Raw genomic sequence first — 23616 nt, 5'->3', positions numbered from 1 at the left:
CTTTTTCCTTGATTGATACTGCAAATGTTCTTTATTAATTATAGAAAAATCTAAAATATCTGTAAATTTTAGAAGTTTTTTAAACAAACAAATTAGCGATAGATAGTGACAAATTTCTATCGCTAAAGAGTATGTCTCAAAATCTATTGCTAATCACCTAAACTAGGCATCCATTAATAATCCATCACTAAAATCCATGGTTAATTTGTGACAAATATGTGGTTATTTCATTGGTTTCGAAGGTCGTGGTAACACTATGTAGGTTATATGGGTCTGTCGATAAGACATCAAACACATTGACGATGGATTTTTTTTAACAGCAATACTTTATTAAAAAACAGCAAGAAGATGGAATTACAAGCTACAGTAGATCGGATTATCAACCCATGAGTCCCAAGACAATGATCTCCAACACTATGTAGCTTATATGGGTCTTTCGATAAGACATCAAACACATTGACGATGAATTTTTTTTTAACAACAATATTTTATTAAAAAAACAACAAGATGTTGGAATTACAAGCTACAGTAGATCGAATTATCAACCCATGAGTCCCAAGACAATGATCCCCCTTGCTTTATTTTTAAGTAAAAAAACCCTAAAGCTTTGACATCAAAAACAAGAAAATATGAGTTTTTCATTTTTCTATTAAAGATCAAACCGTTTCGGTATGTCCATATGACCATAAGAAGACCCTAGAGATCACACCCATGATATCTTTCATTCTGTTACCTTTTTTGTGGATTGAGTTTACTCCTACGATGTCCAAAGAGTCGTTGTCAATGGGAGCATCCTTCCACCAAACACGTAGAAGTGCTCCAACTCCTTAATGGTTGAACAAACTTTAAAGATGTGGTCTTTGAAGAAGTGCTTCCAACTCCTTAATGGTTGAACAAACTTTAAAGATGTGGTCATCGAAGAAGTGCTCCCCACGATGGATTAGTTGTGCTAAAAGTTAATTTTCAAATGATAACTAAGGTTACATTTTTTTTTTCGATATCAGATTTGGAATATATTGGTGGGCATATAATCACATGACATTTAACATATGTTACTAAATTTTAATATTGAGACTTACAAAAGTTAATTCAATTTGAAACTATAATAGATGAGTGAATATTTGATACAAAAGTCTAATATTTTACTGAATTTAACAGGTCATTTTATTCCTTAAATATCTCCTCTTGGAGGTAACCAACAAGTTGTCGTACTTATCCGAAATCTTCTTTTTGTTGAATCAAAACACGTTTACGATCCTAACAAGCCCTAATCAAATCATTCTTCCACAAACCCTACAATTTCATTGAGTCGTGGATTAGTAAATGAAATATCCTTACAGTCTTAGCATTCAGCCAGAATTTCATCAGGCAATCCGCCATTAATTTCATTTTGCTACTCAATCACTTCCGACTTCTTCGACCTGTAAGTATTTTTCCCTCATTTTTCTTATGCTTATTATTAGTTTTACAAAACGGGGTTTTTTTTGAAAGTTTTAAAATACCATGAAAAGTCGGTTTTTCTTTTCCAATAATATAATCTATGCACAATGTGTATCATGCAGCATACATTTAAGTGAATGTGGATAATATGGGTGTGAATGAAGTTAACTGAATTTTGCCTTTTATACCTTATACCATAGAATTATTTGTTTGTTGGCTGAAGAAAACTATGTTTATAAGTTACATTTGAAGCTAAAAACAAACTTCACCTAAGTAGAGAGAGTTTTGCATATAACTTTTTGTTAATTGTGGAAAAAGCCTCCTGGAGTAATATTGCATGATATATGTAGTATAATAAGTTACAATATGGACCACTATTCTAGACAAAAGTATCAAAAATTGTAATTTAACACACCCCCTCAGTTTGAACATGAGGTTTATTGTAATTTAACACACCCCCTCAGTTTGAACATGAGGTTTACAAACGTTTTAAACTTTTCCGAAAGTCTAAAAATAACTGATTGGGAAGACCCTTTGTAAATATATTTGCAAATTGGTGAGATGATGGAACATGTAAGACATGCACATGTCCAATCACGCTCCCTAACAAAATGTAAATCTATTTCCGCATGCTTGGTAACTTCTAGGTGAGGATAGGAGGAAGAGATGACGGCATCTCATGGCGGAGATGACATGGCGAGGTCAGTGAGCCAAAGGTTCAGTTTATCGGCATCAAGTAGGAACTGGGCTTCAGCTAGCCTTAGAGATGCTTTCGCCGGAGCACCTGGAGGTGACACTTTTGAAAAAACTGGAATACAAGATGATGAAGATGAACTCAAACTTGCTGCCATTGAGAGACTCCCTACCTATGAAGGATCAAAGAAAGAAATGTTGAAACAAGTTCCTGACAATGGAAGAACTCACACCCCCAATACTGGTCCTCTGGATAAGAAGCATCCTATGGAGAGTGCACTTAAAATTGTCGAAGAAGATAATGAGACTTTTCTTCGTCGTCTTCGAGAAAGAACTGATAGGTGAACTATCAATCCATTATCAGTATCTCTCTTGAAAAAATTTCAAGAATTTGTTAACATGCATCATATCAATTAACCAGGGTTGGGATTGAAACTCCAAAGATTGAAGTTCGTTACAAGAATCTATCGATTGAAGGAGATGTATTCATAGGGTCGAGGGCACTTCCAACTTTGTTGAATGCCACCCTTAATGCCATAGAGGTTTTCCATTTTTATTTTTATTTTAAAAACTCTAATGTTCATTCTAGACAGATTGCCAATTGCATATTGAGTTTTCTACTCGTTTTGCTTCTAATATATAGGGATTTCTCCAAGTCATTAGGCTTGTTCCATCCAACAAACAAGTTCTTAAAATATTGCAAGATGTGAGTGGAATCGTTAGACCATCGAGGTACGTATGTACATTTTGAAGTTCTTGAAATAGATTTATAATTAAGCATTATATTCTGAGAAAACTGAATGAAAAAAAAAAGGTTTTCATTTTCAGGATGACACTACTTCTTGGACCTCCAAGCTCCGGGAAAACAACCTTTCTGAAGACACTTGCTGGAGTACATGAAAAGGATCTAACATTAACAGGAGAAGTTACTTATTGTGGCCATAAAATGTCCGAGTTCATTCCTCAGAGAACTTGTGCATATATCAGACAACACGATGTCCACCATGGTGAGATGACTGTTAGGGAGACGTTTGATTTTGCTGGACGTTGCCTTGGTGTAGGAACAAGATACGACCTTCTTTCTGAACTTGTGAGACGCGAGAAAATAGCAGGGATTACACCAGACCCTGATATCGATGCTTTCATGAAAGCCACATCAATGGTTTGTCAAGAATCAAGCGTGGTTACAGATTATGTTCTCAAGGTGTATATATATAGCTCACAATCTTAGTTTTTTCTTCTGTCTTCTTCAACTGATTTACAATTGTAGGCCATTTTGAACAGATACTTGGATTAGATATATGTGCGGATATCATGGTAGGTAACGAGATGCGAAGAGGAATCTCTGGTGGCCAGAAGAAACGTGTCACTACTGGTAAGCAAATTATGCTTACGTGTGATCTAGATTTTCTCAAAGATTAAAAGATTATCTTGTTATTTGTTTTGTCTTTTTGCAGGAGAAATGCTGGTAGGGCCTGCGAAAGTATTTTTCATGGATGAAATTTCGACTGGTTTGGATAGTTCAACTACTTATCAGATTGTTACGTATATGAAACAAATGGTTCATATCATGGATGTGACCATGATTGTCTCGCTTCTGCAACCTACACCTGAAACATTCGAGTTATTTGATGACATTATACTCCTTTCAGAAGGTCAAATTGTGTATCAAGGTCCCCGTGTTTATGTTCTTGAGTTCTTTGAAAATGTGGGATTCAAATGCCCAGAAAGGAAAGGAGTAGCAGATTTTTTACAAGAGGTTACTTCAAGAAAAGATCAAGAACAGTACTGGTTCAAGAAAGATGAACCCTATCGCTTCATCTCTGCACCTGAATTCGCTCATCTATTCAGTCGATCTTTACTTGGAGAGGCTCTTTCTCATGATCTTGAAAGTAATTACGAGAAAACCAGTGTGCATCGTGCTGCTTTGGTGAAAGAAAAGTATGGTATATCAAATTTCGACCTTCTAAGAGTGAATTTAGCAAGAGAATGGTTGCTAATGAAGCGCAACGCCTTCTTGTACATTTTTAAAACATTTCAGATTACAGTCATGTCGATTTTTGCATTCACTGTGTTCTTTAGAACAACCATGAAAAGTGGTCAGCTCAGAGATGGTGGAAAATATATGGGAGCATTGTTCTTTAGTCTCCTTACTGTGATGTTTAATGGTGCTGCTGAGCTGGCGCTCACAGTTATGAGGCTTCCTGTCTTCTTCAAACAAAGAGATTCTTTGTTTTACCCCGCATGGGCGTTCGCCCTCCCCATTTGGCTTTTGAAGATTCCCATATCAGTCGTGGAGTCTGTCATATGGATTCTTATGACATATTACACCATTGGGTTTGCTCCTTCAGTTAGCAGGTTTTTTAAACAACTTTTGGCTTATATCTGCGTTCACCAAATGGCTTTGCGTCTCTTTCGATTTCTTGCTTCCCTTGGGAGAATACAGGTGGTTGCTAGTGCTCTTGGTACCTTTACACTGCTATTAGTTTTTGTGTTCGGTGGATTCATCGTAGCAAAAGGTTAGAAGCCAATTAGATTAATTATTGGCGATATATGCAGCTTGTTGCTGAATATAAACAAGTTCATATTTCTTACAGATGACATTGAGCCATGGATGATATGGGGCTATTACGCTTCACCCATGATGTATGGACAGAATGCCATCATGCTCAATGAGTTTTTAGACGATAGATGGAACACTGTGAGCTTAACTGAACCTTATTGACTGAAGTTATGTTATTTGCATTGATTTGATTTTTGGTTATTATGATACAGCCGAATCCTGACCCACGAATTAATGAACCTACCGTAGGAAAGGTTCTTCTTAGTTCAAGAGGCATGTTCATGAACGACTATATGTTTTGGGTTTGTGTTGGTGCACTCTGTGCGTATTCACTGCTCTTTACTATCTTCTTCATTTTAGCACTCACTTACTTGAATCGTAAGTTCATGTTTTTATGTTTTATGTTTTCGGATTTCCGGTGGAAGTTCTTGATTGATGTAATGTATGATTGACACAAAATGCAGCTCTTAAAGATTCAAAAACTGTTGTTCCAACTGAAGATGAAGAAATTCAGCTCCCAACATCACCCACAGACCAAGGTTCTTTTTCTCTTTCAAGGATGAAATGAATTGCATTCTCTTTCACATCGGTTAATATGCTCTAATGAAATCTTATTGTTTTGAGGTACAGAAATGTCAAGAAGGAAGGCAAATGGGTCTAAAAGGAAAGGAATGGTGCTTCCATTTAAGCCATTGTCACTTGCATTTAATCATGTCAATTACTATGTAGACATGCCTGCAGTAAGTCCCATCGTTTTAACCATTTATTTGTAGCGAAGATAAAAATATAAAGGTCGTCATGTTTCTCAGGAAATGAAAGCTCAAGGACTCGAGGATGATCATCTACAACTTCTACGAGATGTAAGTGGTGCCTTTAGACCAGGTATTTTGACAGCTTTAGTTGGTGTTAGTGGTGCCGGAAAGACTACTTTGATGGATGTTTTAGCCGGAAGAAAGACTGGTGGCTACATTGAAGGGAATATCAGCATTTCCGGTTACCCTAAGAATCAAGCAACATTTGCTCGTGTCAGCGGATACTGTGAACAAAATGATATCCATTCTCCACACGTTACAGTTTATGAATCTCTTGTGTATTCTGCATGGCTTCGTCTCCCTCCTGATGTAACTCATGAATCACGACACGTAAGGTTTTCTCCCGATTTTTGTTTTACAAATTGATTATAACTTGTTTTAATTAATAGTTAATAGCCGAACTAATAACCCATATTTTAGGAATTTTGTTTTATATTTGTTGGAAATATGGTAAGCTAATTCCCATAGTTATCCTTGTACACTTTATATATATGTCGGGTTGTGTTAACGAATAGATCATCGCAAATTATCTACTATCATAGTGTGGGAGCCTCTTTCCTAAAAACAACCCGTCATCGTTGCCCCCCCCCCCCCCCCCCTTCCCCTATATTCTCTCATTCCTGGATGGAACAATGGCCGGATCTAGCCAATCAAAAACCATATTCCACTCCGCCCTAGGCATCACGAACATCAGAAATTTCATCCCATAACACTCGATGTCAAGAACGTTGGGTACTCGACATGGTATGAACCGATCTGTGAGTGTAAACCTACTTGGGTGTGAACCTGCCATGAGTAGCTGTACCACCCTCTTTAGTTGACAAATGAATCCCTCCTTTGTTGACAATAAGAACTCAAATGGCAACTTCGTATGTTCACATAATGAACACAATAAATGGTAGCAGTAGTAATTGTAGGCTTGTTTAAGTATAAATAGAGGCTCTAACCTCAGTTGTAAGACACCACAAAACAGAGAGTGTACTGTGTAATACTTAGAGTGAGTATTAGAGGGTTGTTTCTTTTTCTTGTAATATTGAGCGTGTAAGCTCTTCTCTTTTGTTCTAGTTCTGAATAAAAGTGTGTTTCAACCCCAACAAGTGGTATCAGAGCTTGGTTAAGCTCCGGGGGAAGCATTCTCTGTTTTTTGGTCGAAATTTTTTTGTCTCAAAAACAATTTCGGAGTACACCGTTGGAAAGGTCTCGTTCTGAGGATTCCGAAAATATATTTTTTTTTAAATTTTTTGACCACCGGAAGGCCTCCAAATCACCGATCAAAGTTGGTCAAATCTGCCGGAAAAGTCGCCGGAAAAACCAGGGTTCGCCGGAGAAGACGACACTGTAGCAGGTACTGTAGCAGCACTGTAGCAGTGACATCAGCAGTGACGTCAGCAGCTGACCAAAGTTCTGGAAATTACAGTTTAGCCCCTGTTTTTCCGGAAAGTGCAATTTAGCCCCTGTTTTTCAGAAAAATTACAATTTTGGTCCCGTTTTTCAGAAAAATTTCAATTTAGCCCCTGTTTTACTTCTGTAAAAGTTCTGTTTGCCCCCTGAACTTCTGAAAAGTTCATATTGGTCCCCGTACTTCAAAAAAAAAAAAAAATATTCTTACTCGTGTATGCCCAAGTATATGCCAAGAATGACTACACCAACCTCGTCATCTTCTCAAGCCGGAGTTGAAAGTTTTCAAAGGACCGGGAAAGACGGTAGCGTTACGTTACACTATCCAATGCTCACGAAGATGAACTACGCGGTGTGGGCCATAAAAATGCGAGTGAATTTACAAGCACAAGGAGTATGGGATGTAATTAAAAATGCAGAAACGGATGAACGTAAAGATCGGATGGCTCTTGCGGCTATTTATCAAGCAATTCCAGAGGACGTACTTCTGATGTTAGCTGAGAAGGACATAGCTAAAGAAGCATGGGAAACGCTCAAGATGATGCACATGGGAGCCGATCGGGTCAAGGAGGCTAAAGCTCAAACCTTGAGAAGTGACTTCGAGGTGATCCGGATGAAAGACAGTGAATCGGTAGATGATTTTTCCATGAGATTGAATACTATCGTAACCGGTATTCGATCTCTTGGTGAAAAGATTGAAGAAATTACGGTTGTGAAGAAGTTTTTGCGAGCCGTACCGATACGATTTATACAAATCGTAACATCGATCGAGCAATTCGGAGATTTGAAGAATATGACGGTGGAAGAAGTTGTGGGTCGTCTTAAGACCCATGAAGAGAGACTTCGAAGCTATGGAGAAAAAGAAGAAGGACCTTCTCTATTGCTTACACATGCCGAGTGGGCATCTCGTTCGAAGCAAACTGGCGAGAGAAACTCGTCAAACACTTCAAGAGGACGAGGAGGACATGGTAACCGAGGCCGGGGACGAGGTCGAGGTCGTGGACGTGGCCAAGGAGGTGGTCGCGAGTACAATACAAATCGGAATGACCATAATCCTTCTCGAAAGGATAAAAGTAAAATCAAATGTTTTACTTGTGAACAATTTGGTCATTATGCTTCGGAGTGTCCAAACAAGAATCGAGGTGAGGAGGCAAACCTCACTCAAGCCAACGAAGAAGAGCCTATTTTAATGATGGCAACCTCACAAGAATATGCACACAAAAAAGTGTCTCTAAGAGAGAAGATTTGTGTTAATCTTCTTGCATCGGGAGAAAGTCGAGTCGAGTCTGAGGTATGGTATCTCGACAACGGTGCTAGCAATCACATGACTGGAGACCGCTCAAAGTTTCGGGAACTAGATGAGCACGTTACGGGCCATGTGAAATTTGGGGATGGTTCGACCGTCGTTATTTTGGGAAAAGGGTCGATTTTATTCGATAGCAAAAATGGCGACCAAAGACTCCTTAATGAGGTATATTTCATTCCAAGTCTAAAAAACATTATTATTAGTCTTGGACAAATGACGGAGGAAGGGAGTCAGGTCATAATGGATGGGTCGGATCTGACATTGTTTGACAGAAACAAAACTCTACTTTTGAGAGTTAAACGATCCCCAAACCGGTTATATAAAACTCCTTTAAGGACCGGTAGACCGACTTGTCTTTTAGCAACAAAAGACGAACCAGCTTGGATATGGCATTCTAGACTCGATCATGTTAACTTTCTCGCCTTAAAGAAGTTGTCCGAAAAGAATATGACAATCGGAGTCCCAAAGATTGAGCACCCAAACCAAGTATGTGAAGGGTGCGTTCTTTCCAAACAAACCCGAATTCCTTTCCCGGATCATGCAGTTTTTCGAGCTCAAAAACCTCTACAACTTGTTCATGCGGACTTATGTGGTCCGATCACACCTACGTCTGTTGGAGGGAGTAAATATTTTCTCCTTTTAGTAGACGATTTTAGCCGGTGGATGTGGGTTTACATGCTATCGGAGAAGTCTCAAGCCTTGAGCGCTTTCAAACGGTTCAAGTTGATGGTTGAAAAGAATTCGGGTTATCAAATAAAGACACTTCGAACTGACCGAAGGGGAGAGTTCACTTCAAAAGAATTCTCATTATTTTGTGAAGAAAATGGTATTCAAAGGCATCTTACGACACCATATTCGCCTCAACAGAACGGAGTTGTAGAAAGGCGAAATCGGACCGTTATGGACATGGCAAGAAGTCTGCTCAAAGGTAGAAATGTTCCGGGAGAGTTTTGGGGAGAAGCGGTTAGACATGCAGTTTATCTTCTCAACCGCCTGCCAACAAAAGTACTTCCCGACAAGACGCCTTATGAAACATGGTTTGGCAAAAAGCCCAACCTTGAACATCTAAAAGTTTTTGGTTGTGTTGCTTTTGCTAAACTTGTAGGTGGTCACTTGAAGAAGCTTGATGATCGAAGTAAGAAGATGGTGTATTTAGGTGTGGAAGATGGAACTAAAGGCAACCGTTTGTTTGATCCACAAGACCGAAAGTTGCGAGTTAGTCGCGATGTTGTTTTTGACGAAAAAGAAGAATGGAATTGGTACAAAAACAAAGAAGAAGAGATGGCGACTCCTAAGACCTTTACCATAATTGAACCACAACCCCAAATACACCTCGAAACACCTCAAAATGACCCCGAAATCAATCCGGAACAACCAAACAGCCCAGGAATCGATGCTATCCAAGTTGGACAACCATATGCTGAATTTGACGAGCCTGAACCAGTTCCACATACTCCTGTCTCAGCCCCGTTTTCTTCAACCTCGCCCCATATGGAAAGCCCTTCTAGTGAGATTAGGCCAAGGGGATTGCGTCCGTTAACCGATATTTATTCTGAAACCTTGTGTTCCTTGAACCCGGAGAATTGTTGATGATTGCAGCGGATCAACCCTTGAATTTTAAAGAGGCGGTAACCTCTAAGGCATGGCAGGAGGCTATGCAAACAGAGTTGGATGCAATCGAGAAGAACAAGACATGGCAACTTACCGATTTGCCACCCGGACACAAAGCAATCGGTTTGAAATGGGTGTTTAAAGTGAAGAAAGACAACTTGGGAAAAGTGGTGAAGCATAAAGCTCGACTTGTAGCAAAAGGATTTGTACAAAAGGAAGGAGTCGACTTTGATGAAGTTTTTGCACCGGTAGCACGACTTGACACCGTAAGGCTCATTCTTGCCTTAGCAGCTCAACATGGGTGGTTTGTCCACCATCTCGATGTCAAATCGGCTTTTCTCAATGGAGATCTCAAAGAGGAGGTTTATGTCACCCAACCAGAAGGATATGTTGATAAAGCAAACAGTCACAAGGTGTTCAAGCTTTATAAAGCTCTTTATGGTCTACGACAAGCTCCTCGAGCTTGGAACATTCGTTTGGATAAAAGCTTAAAAAGGCTTGGTTTTACAAAAAGTTCACAAGACCCAGCTGTTTACAAAAGGAACTCAAAAGACAAAATTCTTATTGTTGGTGTCTATGTTGATGACTTGATCATTACCGGGTCGAACACTAATGATGTTGTCGAATTCAAAGAACAAATGAAGAAAGAATTCGAAATGAGTGACTTGGGATTACTTTCTTACTACCTTGGAATCGAAGTTTCGCAAAAGAAGTGGGGAATATCTTTGCGACAAACGGCTTATGCAAAGAAGATTTTAGAGCAATTTGGGTTGCTGGATTGCAATCCGACAACGTCACCAATGGAACCTAAGTTGAAGGTTAAGAAGGATGAAGATGGTGAAAAAGTTGATCCAACTGAATATAGGCGAGTGGTAGGTTGTTTGAGGTACTTGACTCACACTCGACCAGACCTGTCATTTTCGGTTGGAATTGCAAGTCGTTTCATGGAGGAACCGACCACTTTGCATTTCCAAGTTGTGAAACACATCTTGCGATACGTAAAAGGAACCGTTGATTATGGAATCAACCATGGAAGAGGTCGTGAAATTGAAGATTTGGTTGGTTTTACCGATAGTGATCTTGGAGGTGACCCTGTTGATAGCAAGAGCACAAGTGGAATGATTTTCTATCTGGGAAGGAATGCGATAACTTGGCAATCCCAAAAGCAAAAGACTGTTGCTTTGTCCACGTGTGAAGCCGAGTTCATGGCAGCTACAACAGCAGCATGTCAAGCCATTTGGCTTGCTAATCTCGTGAAGGAGCTCACGGGACATCATATTATGCCTATCACCTTATATGTCGATAACAAGTCAGCAATCGCATTGATGAAAAATCCTGTGTTTCATGGTCGAAGCAAACACATTGACATTCGTTATCACTTCATACGAGAATGTGTTGAACGTGGGCAAATTATAGTGGAATATGTCAACTCGAAGGATCAACGGGCGGACATCTTTACAAAGGCTTTAGCATACGTGAAACATGGTGAAATGCGAAACATGATCGGAGTGACGAATCTCGAGCCAAGTTAGGTTTAAGGGGGAGAATGTGAGTGTAAACCTACTTGGGTGTGAACCTGCCATGAGTAGCTGTACCACCCTCTTTAGTTGACAAATGAATCCCTCCTTTGTTGACAATAAGAACTCAAATGGCAACGTCGTATGTTCACATAATGAACACAATAAATGGTAGCAGTAGTAATTGTAGGCTTGTTTAAGTATAAATAGAGGCTCTAACCTCAGTTGTAAGACACCACAAAACAGAGTGTACTGTGTAATACTTAGAGTGAGTATTAGAGGGTTGTTTCTTTTTCTTGTAATATTGAGCGTGTAAGCTCTTCTCTTTTGTTCTAGTTCTGAATAAAAGTGTGTTTCAACCCCAACACGATCAAGATCCATGTGCGTGTCTATGAAGTGATAAACTACTTTCATCGCACAACCAAACCTCATGCCGTCGTCGATGCCCATGAAATATGGAACAAACATGACTTCATGGTCCTCAAGTAGATCTACGAGACTATCTCTCAGGATCTACTACACATTATCCTCAAGCCCAACTCCACCGCCTTTTAACCATGGGAGAGACTATGAGATACTAGTCTAATACTTTACCCTGCTATCAAGCCCTTAAACTTCTCGTCGACCGACTTGCCAACATAGGATCCCGAGTCTCCAACGAATGTCTAGTACTACAACTCGTTGTCGGTCTTAGTGAATCCTACGATGGTGTCGCTGCGACACCATCCATTGACGACCATTTACATCCATTCCACTAAGCACATTCCATGCTTACTCTTGTAGAAACCAAAAACTCTCAATAGTCTCTTTCAAGTATGTCCACCTTGGTTTCTTCCACTATGTGGCCAAAACATAGCGCCTCCTTGAATACCAGCTCTAAGGGTCGAAGTTATGGTTGTGGAAATCACAACTAAGCCCATTTCATCCCAATAATTTTTATCATCATCTCCCCAAACTTTTGGCACGATCGATTATGCCACCCCAACAATTCTATATTTGTGTTCTTAAATTGAATAAACCTATTTCATCTAATGAATACATTTTGTCTTGCCATACATCAATCTTGCACTTTTGAGAAACAAATAAAATTCTCATTTAGTCCATCGACTACATCACATCTATGCCTTTTGATATTTTTCATATTGATGTGTGGACATCCTAGTCACATGTTTCGTCAGAAATAAATATATTAAGTCTTATTTCTAAATGACTACACTAATTTTCTATGTTCATTCTCTCTCACACACAAATTACAAGTCTACTCTCCTCTAAATTTTTGATTTTCCAAAACTTTGTTAAGACTTATTTTGACAACAAAATATATACATTAAATCCCCTAATGCAATAATGGTCTTGAATCTAACAACACCTGATTCCATGAATCTTGTGCGTAAAAACGGGGTAACTTTCTATTTCTCCTATCCTTATACTCCTCATTCCATAGAAAAAGATACCAAGGTCAAACTTAAATTATGAACCCTTACCGCCCTTACCACCCAGACTCTCCTTTCCTATGCCTCTCTATCTACCTCTTAATAGCAGTGTTGCAGAAATCGGCTTTGACAGCCGATTAATCGGTGATTAAACGTTTGGCAACCTTGAGCCGATTATGATTAGGGTGCTTGGCGGAAATTGGTTAAAATTTGTTAAACTCGGACTTGGCGGTCATTGGCGGTCCTCAACGGTCATAGGCGGGAAATATTTAAAAAATTCAAATTTTTTAATTTTCAAATATTACACCAAAATTTTGAAATTTCAAATTTTTAAGTATTCAAATTTTAAAATATTATACTAAATTTTTCAAAATTTCAAAATTTAAAAATATTAAATTTTCAAATACCTATTTTTTAGGATATATATCAATTTTTTAAATAATTTTATTAATGTTTTAGGGTCCCCGATTAATCCCCGCCTAGTCCGATTAATCGTTTATCGCCAATCGACCGTTGAGCTAGTACCGAACGATTTTCAGAACCTTGCTCAATAGTGCACCAAGATCTCAAGAAAGTTACATCCTCTATCGAACAAAATCGTCCCTACTCTAACCTTCTTCTGGTCATTGGTATCTTATTCTACCTACTCTTCCCTTATGTTATCTATTCTTCTCCTCCCGTGTCATTAACAAACTATAACCCTATTCTATTCCTTGTGTTTTCCTCGGTTACCTGAAAAATTATCGAGCATACAAATGATATGAGCCAAGAACCCATAATATATTTGTTAGATTGTAAATATTTTATATATTTGTTTTAGGCCTGGTTAGCCCATGGACTCGTAGGGTTTCTTTGCTCTAGGATCCTGCCTCTATATATATTGTACCACATCCTTGTAAAATATACAATTAATAAGATATTTTCACCCTCAATCTTTTCTTGTTTACATGGTATTAGAGCGAAGTTTAGGGTTGGGGTTTTTTATGTTAAGCACCAGTTGGCAATTATTGTTCACTGGTTATGAGTTTTCTAATTAGGGCACCCTGTGAGTGTTCTGTTTCTAAGTTCTTCAGCACCGTGTGAGATGGTTCTTTTGTCTACGCGTGTGGAGTCCCGATCCTTGAAAAAAAATGATTGTGAATCAAGAAGAAATTCCTAATTCTGGTTTTGTTTCTGATATTATGATTGAAATTACTGCTTCTAGTTCTACTTTTGGTTTTGGTTCTGTTACTATATCTGCGAAAGAGAATGCTCGATTTTTTAGATGAAAAAACTTACATTCGCCGGTGGCCGCTTTTGCTGAGACAATTCTACTAAATGTTTGTTATCTCCTGCTTCCAAATGGGTCATCGATTCATGTGCTTCAGATCACATGACAGACAATCATCATCTTCTGTCTGAATTCCATACTCATACATCGACATCCAATGTTACCATTGTCGATGGTACCCCTCAAGTTATAAGTTCTAGGATCTGTCATAGTTGATTTGCCCCATTTATTTCATTATCTTCTGTGTTAAGCCTCACAAATTTCTCGTTTAATTTGCTATTAGTCAGTAAAATTATTTGAACCTGAGATATTGAAATCCCTAGTAAGATTGATGTCATTATCTCCGTTTGAATTACGTTTTCGTTTAGGTAATCCATCTCTTCAAAGTTTGAAGAAATTATATCCCCAATTTAGTCATTTATAATCCCTAAAGTGTGAGTTGTGTCAATTTGCTAAACATCAGTGTGTTCACTTGAGCCCTAGAGCTAATAAACGAGCTACATCCCCATTTTGAATTGGTTTACTATGAAAAATCGCTCCAAGGTATTCACCCATTTTTGTTCATTTGTTGCTGAGATTAAAATACAATTTAGTGTCTATGTGAAAACTTTGCATATTGATCATGAAAAAGAATACACCTCTGAAATCTTTCGATCATACATGTTTCAGCAAGGTATTCTCCATGAATCTTCTTGTGTTTATACACCTGCCCAAAATGGTGTTGTTGAACGAAAAAAATCGTCACCTTCTTGAAGTATGTCGAGCACAATTATTTCAGATGACCGTTCCAAAAGCATTTTGGGATGATGCAGTCTTTACTGCCTATTTTCTCATCAACTGTATTCCATCTGCAGTTCTTGATGGTGATATTCCATTTTCTGTTTTAATCTGTAATAAACATCTATTCCATGTTGAACCAAAGATATTTGGTTGTAGTTATTTTGTTTGAGATTCTCGACTTCAGATCAGCAAATTAGATCTGAAGTGCCTTAAGTGTGTTTTCCTTGGATATTCTTGCCTTCAGAAAGGTTATAGGTGTTTTTCTCCTACACTCGGTCATTATATTATTTCACGAGATGTTAGTTTTCTAGATAAAGTATCCTTCTTTCTGGTGACTAGCACCCATAATCAAGGATGTAATGATGATTTGTTGGTATACATTATACCTATTAATTCGACTGTAGAGTCTCCCATGCCATCTAACTCTGAGAAACCATCAGAGCCTGTAAGGCCGCCAGTAATTCATGTGTATAGTAGGAAGCGACCACTTACATCAGCTCCCGATCCGATACCATCTTCACCTGTAAGACCAAGTATTGATGATCCTCCTGCTACGAGTGATCCACCATCTTCCGATAAACAAGATCCTGACCTTGATATTCCCATTTTCTTAAGGAAAGGGAAGTGTTCATGTACTTATCCTTATATCATCTTTTGTTTCCTATGGTAAACTATCTTCAACTTCACACGCGATAATCTCTACGCTTGATAATATATCTATTCCTAGAATGGTTGGTGAAGCTTTGAACCATTTTGGATGGAAGGATTCTATGCTTGATGAGATCAATGCTCTCGATCATAATAATATATGGGATAGTAGACTTACATAAGGCAATAGGTTGTAAATGGGTATTCACTGTGAAAGTCAATCCAGACGGATGTGTAGCTCGTCTGAAGCACGGTTTGTTGCAAAAGGATATGCTCAAACTTATGGGATAGACTACTCTGAGACATTTTCTCATGTTGCTAAGGTATCTTCCATCTGATTGTTCATTTCATTAGCTGCTACTTATGATTGATCCCTTCGTCAACTGGATGTGAAGAATGCCTTCTTGCATGGTGATTTACATAAGGAAGTTTATATGGAGCAACCACTTGAGTTTTTTTCTCAAGGGGAGTATGGCAGAGTTGTAAATTATGTAAATCGTTGTATGGTTTAAAGCAATCCCCTCGGACCTTTTTCGGACAGTTTAGTGTTGTGGTGACACAGTTTGGATATGAAAAAGCTTTTATGATCATTATGTGTTCTATGTTTCATTGTCTTCCGGATGCATTTTTTTAGTGGTATATATTGATGACATTGTGAATACTGAAAGTGATGGAATTGGGATCATGAAGCTGAAAGATTTCCTTGCATCTCAGTTTCAAACAAAGGACCTAGGCCCTTTAAAATATTTTTTGGGAATTAAAGTCTCTCGTACTCGAAAAGGGATCTAATGTCTTAGCGGAAATATTGCTCGGATATTTTGAAGGATTACATGATGATTGAAATAGAACCTTGCGAGTCTCTAATGATTCCAAATATGAAATTGAAAGCAGATGAAGGAGATCCACTTAAGAATCTAGAGAAATACAAAAGAATTCTGACGATTACACATCCATGCATTACTTTTTCGGTGAGTGTTGTAAGTCAGTTTATGTCATCTCCACGAACCTATCATTGGGATGCAGTTAGTCATATTCTGAAGTACCTAAAGGTTACTCCTGTTCATGGCATCCTATTCAAAATCACGGTCATCATGTCATCGAAGGGTTCACCAATGCCGACTATAATGGGGATCCTACAAATAGACGGTCTACTACAAGCTATCGTGTGTTTGTCGGAGGGAATCTAGTTTCATGGAAAAGTAAGAAACAGAATATTGTTTCATGGTCAAGTGCATAATTCGGGCTATGGCTCAGACTACATACGAGTTGATATGTGTACGAAATCTGTTGGATGAACTTAGTTTTGCTCAATCAAAACCAATGAACTTGTATTGTGATAATAAGGTGGTTATTCATATTGCAAACAATCTCATTTTTCACGAAAGGACTAAAATTATCGAAGGAGATTGTTATTTCACATGTGAAAAGCTAGAAGATTGGACCATCTCCACTCCCCATGTTCGAACAAGAAGTCAACTAGCTGATGTCTTCACCAAACCTTTACCTGGTTCGCGAATCTCTGTTATTTGTAACAAGTCTGGCATGATTAATATCTATGATCCAAATTGAGGGTGAGTGTTAGATTGTAAATATTTTATATATTAGTTTTAGGCCTAGTTAGCCCATAGGCTTGTAGGGTTTCCTTGGTCTAGGGATCCTGCCTCTATATATAGTCGTCTACAACATCCTTGTAAAATATATAATCAATAAGATATTTTCACCCTCAATCTATTCTTGTTCACATTCATTTTCCGCCATGTCATCTTCGATGAATACAACTGCCCTTTCTCCAAAACACAACTTAGTGATACTCAATACTAGATGACCCACATACTCAAACCTCCTTCACCTTAAAAAAAATGTCGCATTATTGTGTACCCCCATATGGCCTCGCAACCACCACCACATCCCCCTTCTAACCCATATTCCTAAACAACTAGCTACACCAATACATCTTAATCTACCCTATGTTACGATCCCACATCGTCCGAAAGTAAATTAAGTTGGTGGCTTATAAGTCTAGGTGTAGCCTCCTCCTATAAGTTGTCTTTTGGGAGTGAGTTCTACACTTAGGCTTATGGCATGATATAGGTCTAGTATGGGATGAATTCATATCAATTAGTATTAATTGGATCCATCCTCATCTTTCGGGGTTTCAACATTTGGAGTGGTGGCCTACAGAGTGATGGTTTGGTCTTGAAAAGAGGGGTACCAACCGTGACCAACGTAGTTATGACCAACAATGACTCGGAGTGGTGGTCTATGGAGTAGTGGATTGGACGGTGATAACCTTGACCAACAAGGGCATTGGCTCTTCAAAGGATAGGGTGTTGTTACGATTCCACGTCGTCCGGAAGTAAATTAAGTTGATGGCTTATAATTCTAGGTGTCCCTTCCTCCTACAAGATGGTTTTTAGGAGTAAGTTCTATACTTGGGCTTATGGTATAATATGAATTTCATATGTTTCCTGTGGTTATTTAATCATAAATTCCAATTTGATGGTTCTTAAAACGACATAAAGCTCTTCTTGTTGCTAATGGCACCTAATTATCTTTCTCTCGTGAAAATGTTTGATCCATCAACTCGATGTAAAAAAACATTCTTACACTACCATCTTTAGGTTACAATATATATGCACCGACGAGTCGAGTTGAAAGACCAAGCTAATTTGCACTATGTTTTTTCCTTAAAAATCCTTATTTGGACTCAAACATGTGCCAAGATCATGGTACTAAGAACAATTTTTTTTTTGCCATCATTAGCTCTATCCACTCTTTATGTATATATCTTTGGGGAAAATAACATAACTTATCTAATCATGTATGTTGACATAACTTATCGAATCATTAGCTCTATCCATAAGAGATCAACTACAATCTTAACTACGTCCTCAGAACTCTTATGCCTCTCAGTCTCTCACTTATCTTTAAATTAAGATTAGAATTTTTAATGGCCAATCTAGGTCCACTCGACTATTTTCCCAGGATCGTAGTCACCCAACATAATGACAGTCTCTCAATCTCAAAATAAATGCACACAAGACAATATTGAACAAATCTATATGTCTGAGTATAAGTCGTCATAGTTTCATGTCAACTCTAAATCAAAACTAAGTGTCATCGTCTAAAAACCAATTGACAACCCTATGATACATTGAAGTCTCATCGCATTATCATAGGTCATTCAACGCCTCTACATTCGGTTATTGTGTCTTCTTTGTAGACAACCTCGTCTCACGATCCTCAAAAAGACAACCCAATTTGTCGAAATCAAGATCGATGTGGAATATTGAGGAGTTGTTAACATTGTCACTGAAACAAGTTCGCTATGAAATCTTGTATTCGAGCTACATCCTTGGTAGCCGCCTTAAAAGCCTATTCCGATGGCGAGTAGTTATGATGACTCATTTCTAATAAGTGACCCATCGTGAGAGGCGAGAGCCACACTTTTCTATTGTGATAACTAGTTGTGAGACCCGTATGTTATACGGGTTTGGTAAAACAAAAAAAATAATATATATTAAGGTTTAAACAAAAATTTATTTAAATTTGAAATTTTAGATTTGAAATTTAAAATTTAAAATTTGAATTTAAAAGGAAACATATTAAATACAATATATAAGTACTAATATTGTAATTTATTGACTCTTTTTAATTAAGGCAATTATAAATTGATGTGTAAATTTGATTTGTTAATTAAGAAAAGATAAAAAATGAGAAAATGACAAATGGAAAAAACATTTATTCAAAAATACCAAAAAATGGCATGTGTCCAAGTTAATGTAAGAGTGACAAGTGGCAAAAGAAACTTTCATTTTTTAGAGAGGATGTTAGCATAAAATATTTTTCCGTCAACCCAGTATTACAACACAAACATGTTGAAATGGACATTCATTCTATACGAAAGAGAATTGCCAGTAGTCAAGTTAGAGTTCTCCATGTACCATCACGGTAGCAATATGCAAACATCTTCACTAAAGGCCTCTCATACCCAATATATATGATGGGATTTGTATAGTGATAGATCATCAAGAATTATACACTATCAATACTTTTAGATATATGTTTTAAACCAATTGTGCAGATGTTTGTGGAGGAAGTTATGAATTTGATCGAGTTAAATTCTATAAGGAATTCGCTAGTCGGGCTTCCAGGTGTAGATGGTCTCTCGACTGAACAAAGAAAGAGACTCACAATAGCCGTTGAGTTGGTTGCTAATCCTTGTATTATCTTCATGGACGAGCCCACATCAGGGCTCGATGCAAGGGCTGCAGCCATTGTCATGCGAACAGTCAGGAACACGGTTGATACAGGTAGAACAGTTGTCTGCACGATTCACCAACCAAGCATCGACATTTTTGAAGCGTTTGATGAGGTAAATCAACACTACATCTTGTCATTAATTTAACTTTCTATTAATTAATTAAAACTTGCTAAAATTAATTTTGATAAATATGTTGCAGCTTTTGTTGATGAAAAGAGGTGGTCAGGTTATTTACGCTGGACCTCTCGGACACCATTCTGACCTACTAATCGAATACTTCCAAGTGAGTGTATTGTACCCTTTAACATTTGCAACACCTCAAAAAAGCTCCATCTTCTTATCTCTCTTTGCACCTTCATCCTCCTATATATTTTTCAGTCAATTCCAGGGGTTACCGAGATAAAAGATGGTCAAAATCCAGCGACATGGATGCTTGATGTCAGTTCTTCCATGGTTGAAGCTCATCTTGGTATTGATTTTGCAACAATCTATGCTAATTCAGAACTGTATAGGTATGTATTCGATCCAAACCTATATCTTCAACCCTACTTTCTCACATTTCAGATCAGATGATTAAGCCTCAATCTGTTAAACAGGAGGAACCAGGAGCTCATAAAGGAGCTGAGCACACCAGCACCAGGATCCCAAGACCTCCATTTTAAGACAAAGTACTCACAATCGTTTTTCACACAATACAAGGCCTGTTTTTGGAAACAACGTTTGTCCTACTGGAGGCATCCACAATACAATGTTGTTCGGTTCTTGATGACAACCATAATCGGGATTATTTTCGGGATAATCTTCTGGAACAAAGGCCAACAAACGTAAGCAATAAACATCAAGAATTTAAAGTTTTTTTCTTTTTTTGTATATAGATGATGATGGGTTTTAATTAATTTTCTTGACAGGAGTCGGCAACAAGATCTGATGAACATGTTGGGAGCAATGTATGCTGCTGTTATGTTTCTTGGAGGAACCAATACTTCTTCTGTACAAGCTGTGGTATCCATTGAAAGAACCGTTTTCTATCGCGAAAAAGCTGCAGGGATGTATTCGCCACTCCCATATGCATTTGCTCAGGTAATAACAACAATTAGAGTTAAATTTGTTTTGATTGATTTTAAATTTAATGATCTCTTTATAACTTTTCAGGTTGCAATCGAGGTGACTTATGTTTGCATTCAAACGTTCATTTACAGTCTTCTACTTTTCTTGATGATTGGATTCGCATGGTCAGCTAGAAAGTTCTTTTGGTTCTACTTCTTTGTGTGTATGTGCTTCACTTACTTCACATTATACGGGATGATGCTTGTAGCCCTCACTCCAAACTACCACATAGCTGCCATTACCATGTCCTTCTTCCTCAGTTTCTGGAACTTGTTCTCTGGCTTCCTTATCCCTAGAACAGTAAGTCAACACTAACTTATTACAAGTTAAAACCCTAAATTTGTGAAGAAAAATGTGACAAATGAAGGAATATTAATTAATTTGCAGCAAATTCCGATATGGTGGAGGTGGTATTACTGGGGTTCTCCAGTGGCATGGACTCTGTATGGGCTTATTACATCTCAAGTTGGTGAAAATGAGAACCTTGTTGAAGTTCCTGGAGCTGGTTCCATGTCTGTGAAGGTGTTCATCAAGAGTTTCTTGGGATATGATTATGATTTTCTTCCGTATGTTGCAATGGCTCATGTTCTTTGGGTTGTTCTCTTCTTTATTGTCTTTGCTTGTGGAATCAAATTTCTTAATTTTCAAAAACGATAGATATGACACATTTGCAAAATATGTGTACCAGATTTTGTTGGTATTAATAGAGGTTTTTGTATCTTTGTTTTTTTTTTCTTTTATACGTATAGAGTGTACATGTTTGTTTCTTAAATTCAATATACAGAAAAAAGCTAACAAGTCCCAAACAACAATCCCACAAACCGAAATGCCCCAAACATATAACTTATCATGTTTATTTTGGTGAAACATAGAAAAGTTAAGATTAAAACCATTTTATAATACTAGCAGCGTACCCGCGCAATGCAGCGGACAAAGAATAGTTTCATTCCGACGATTGATTAATTTTTCCTAGACGACAAATTGTTTGGTTTCGATCTATTTCGAGCAGTTTTTGGCCGCTCTTTTTTCGTATCAGTCTTTTTTATTTGTCAACGTCCACTTTGTGATCGAGTAGTATGGTACTATGGTTAAATAGGACTTAAAATTAACTACAATATATTATTAGATATAACAACGCTTTACAATATAAAATATGTTTTAATATTAAACGAATTTCATTTCACAAAACAATGAAAGTATTTGCAATAAATCTTTACAATATTATTTTTCTATTTGAAAAATATTTTTTTGACGTTTTAATGGAAACCATTTTCTTTTACGTGATAAACCAACATTTGCATTGGCAAAGTAATTTTACCTTATAGAAAAATACAAACTTATAGACGTACTTCTTCCTCTGTATTTCATGATCTCAAGTGTATTTGAACTTTGTTCATTTAGTGACATGCTTCACTGCCAACTAAAACCTAATTTCACATCCAAAATACAGAAAATAGAAAAACCAAAAGAAGAAAGAGAAAATACAAGGGGGGAGGGGGGGGGGGAGAAGACTTCGGTGGTAGAATATGGCGAAGACGATCATGGATCTTGGTGGTTTAAGGGGGAAACGACAATGGCATATCGTGGTGTTTGAAGGCCGTAAACATGTACTATAAGTGTATGAATATGATAAACTATTAATTTGACCAAACCACTTAATTATAGTCTTATTGGTATTTAACTGTTAACACTTATCTATAATCTAAGTGGTATTTGGCAATTAAAATTTTGCCTTCAATTTTAAATTTTTAATGAAAAAAACTCATTAACCTAATTAATTATAAATAAGAAAGTCAAAATTTGCTTTCTTAAACCACTATGCCACTGTAAAAAAAAATTGGAACCATATATAATGAAGAAATCAAGCAGGTGGCTAAAAAAGAAAGACAAAGTTTAAAGACAAAAATAACCCAACTTAAGAGAAATCTTGCACAATGACACATCTAAACAAACACCTAATAACAACAGTAAGAAGACAACTAATCCTACAATAACATGACAGTGCCTCCAGGCATCTGAAATACAGAAATAAGGAACAAACTTTGATGAGTTAGGTTAACTGAATCAGGAGCTTCTGGTCTACAACAAACGAGTTTTTTAAGGGTAACATCGTCCAAAGCTTCTGGTCTACACCAATGCACCGGTTGGCACAAGAGTTCTTGTCCCTCAAGCAGGGAACTGAGTCGGTGACGGTGATTACGAGGATGTTTCATGAGAGGGCGTTGTTTTGCCCTGAGCACGTGTCGACCGAGCAGGCACGTATGAGCCGATATCTGAGCATACTGAGGAGAGACATTAGCGAGTTCGTGGCGAACTCGACGTACCGGACATTTTCCGAGCTCCAGGCAAATGCTCGGAAGAGGGAGATCGAGTTGGAGACTCAGGCCAGGGAGGAGGCCGAGTCTCAGAGGAGGGACAGGCGACCGACACAGTCGCAGCCGGCAGCCAAGCGGGCGAAGCCCGCTGATTCGAGATCTGGAGGTCCAAAGGGCCGCACTTGTGGGAAGTGCGGCAAGAGCCATGAGGGAGTGTGCAGAGCAGGGGTGTGTTACAAGTGTGGGAAGGAGGGGCATTTCGCGAGGGATTGCACAAAGGGATTTTCGGTTTGCTTTCATTACAACCAGACAGGCCATCGGAAGGCCGAATGCCCGCAGCTGCTTCAGGGATCAGCACAGGGATCTGCACCTGCTGCTAGAGCTACCGAGGTCCGGCCAGCGAAGGCCGAGGCACCGAAGGCTCGCGGGAGAGCCTTCCAGTTGACAGCGGAGGAGGTC

At 38.2% G+C, this 23616-nt stretch overlaps 1 protein-coding gene and 1 long non-coding RNA gene across 2 annotated transcripts; one reads left to right on the top strand and one right to left on the bottom strand.

The window, feature by feature from the left end:
* Nucleotides 1–307: 307 nt before the first annotated feature.
* Nucleotides 308–858, bottom strand: LOC145134464 (uncharacterized). The gene is made up of 2 exons (XR_013719162.1): nucleotides 734–858; nucleotides 308–605 (listed from the first exon to the last, which is right to left on the bottom strand). It is a non-coding gene; the product is annotated as an uncharacterized LOC145134464 (long non-coding RNA).
* Nucleotides 859–1222: 364 nt separating this feature from the next.
* On the top strand, nucleotides 1223–21500 carry LOC145134709 (pleiotropic drug resistance protein 2-like). The gene is made up of 19 exons (XM_079069550.1): nucleotides 1223–1423; nucleotides 2088–2474; nucleotides 2555–2675; nucleotides 2777–2865; nucleotides 2962–3337; nucleotides 3418–3508; nucleotides 3591–4652; nucleotides 4731–4834; nucleotides 4909–5074; nucleotides 5161–5235; nucleotides 5327–5436; nucleotides 5506–5838; nucleotides 19556–19846; nucleotides 19935–20018; nucleotides 20114–20247; nucleotides 20332–20559; nucleotides 20644–20815; nucleotides 20888–21142; nucleotides 21230–21500. The coding sequence occupies exons 2-19, from the start codon at nucleotides 2107–2109 to the stop codon at nucleotides 21497–21499; spliced, it is 4329 nt and encodes a 1442-aa protein (XP_078925676.1). The 5' UTR covers nucleotides 1223–1423; nucleotides 2088–2106; the 3' UTR covers nucleotide 21500.
* The last annotated feature ends 2116 nt before the right edge of the window (nucleotides 21501–23616 follow it).

Source organism: Lactuca virosa, chromosome 8, assembly GCF_052849685.1.
Source record: "Lactuca virosa cultivar CGN04683 chromosome 8, Lactuca_virosa_CGN04683_v6, whole genome shotgun sequence".
NCBI classification, from domain to species: Eukaryota; Viridiplantae; Streptophyta; class Magnoliopsida; order Asterales; family Asteraceae; genus Lactuca; species Lactuca virosa.
The sequence above is the reverse complement of the archived record's forward strand: the minus strand, read 5'-3'. Positions and strand labels throughout refer to the sequence as shown.

What these genes read in the sequence shown, in the direction of transcription:
- LOC145134709 (XM_079069550.1), top strand. Translation starts at nt 2,107, where the DNA reads ATGACGGCATCTCATGGCGGAGATGACATGGCGAGGTCAGTGAGCCAA. An exon ending in GAAGAAACGTGTCACTACTG is followed by an intron (nt 3,509 to 3,590) that starts GTAAGCAAATTA and finishes GTCTTTTTGCAG; the next exon opens with GAGAAATGCTGGTAGGGCCT. An exon ending in GCTTCCTTATCCCTAGAACA is followed by an intron (nt 21,143 to 21,229) that starts GTAAGTCAACAC and finishes ATTAATTTGCAG; the next exon opens with CAAATTCCGATATGGTGGAG.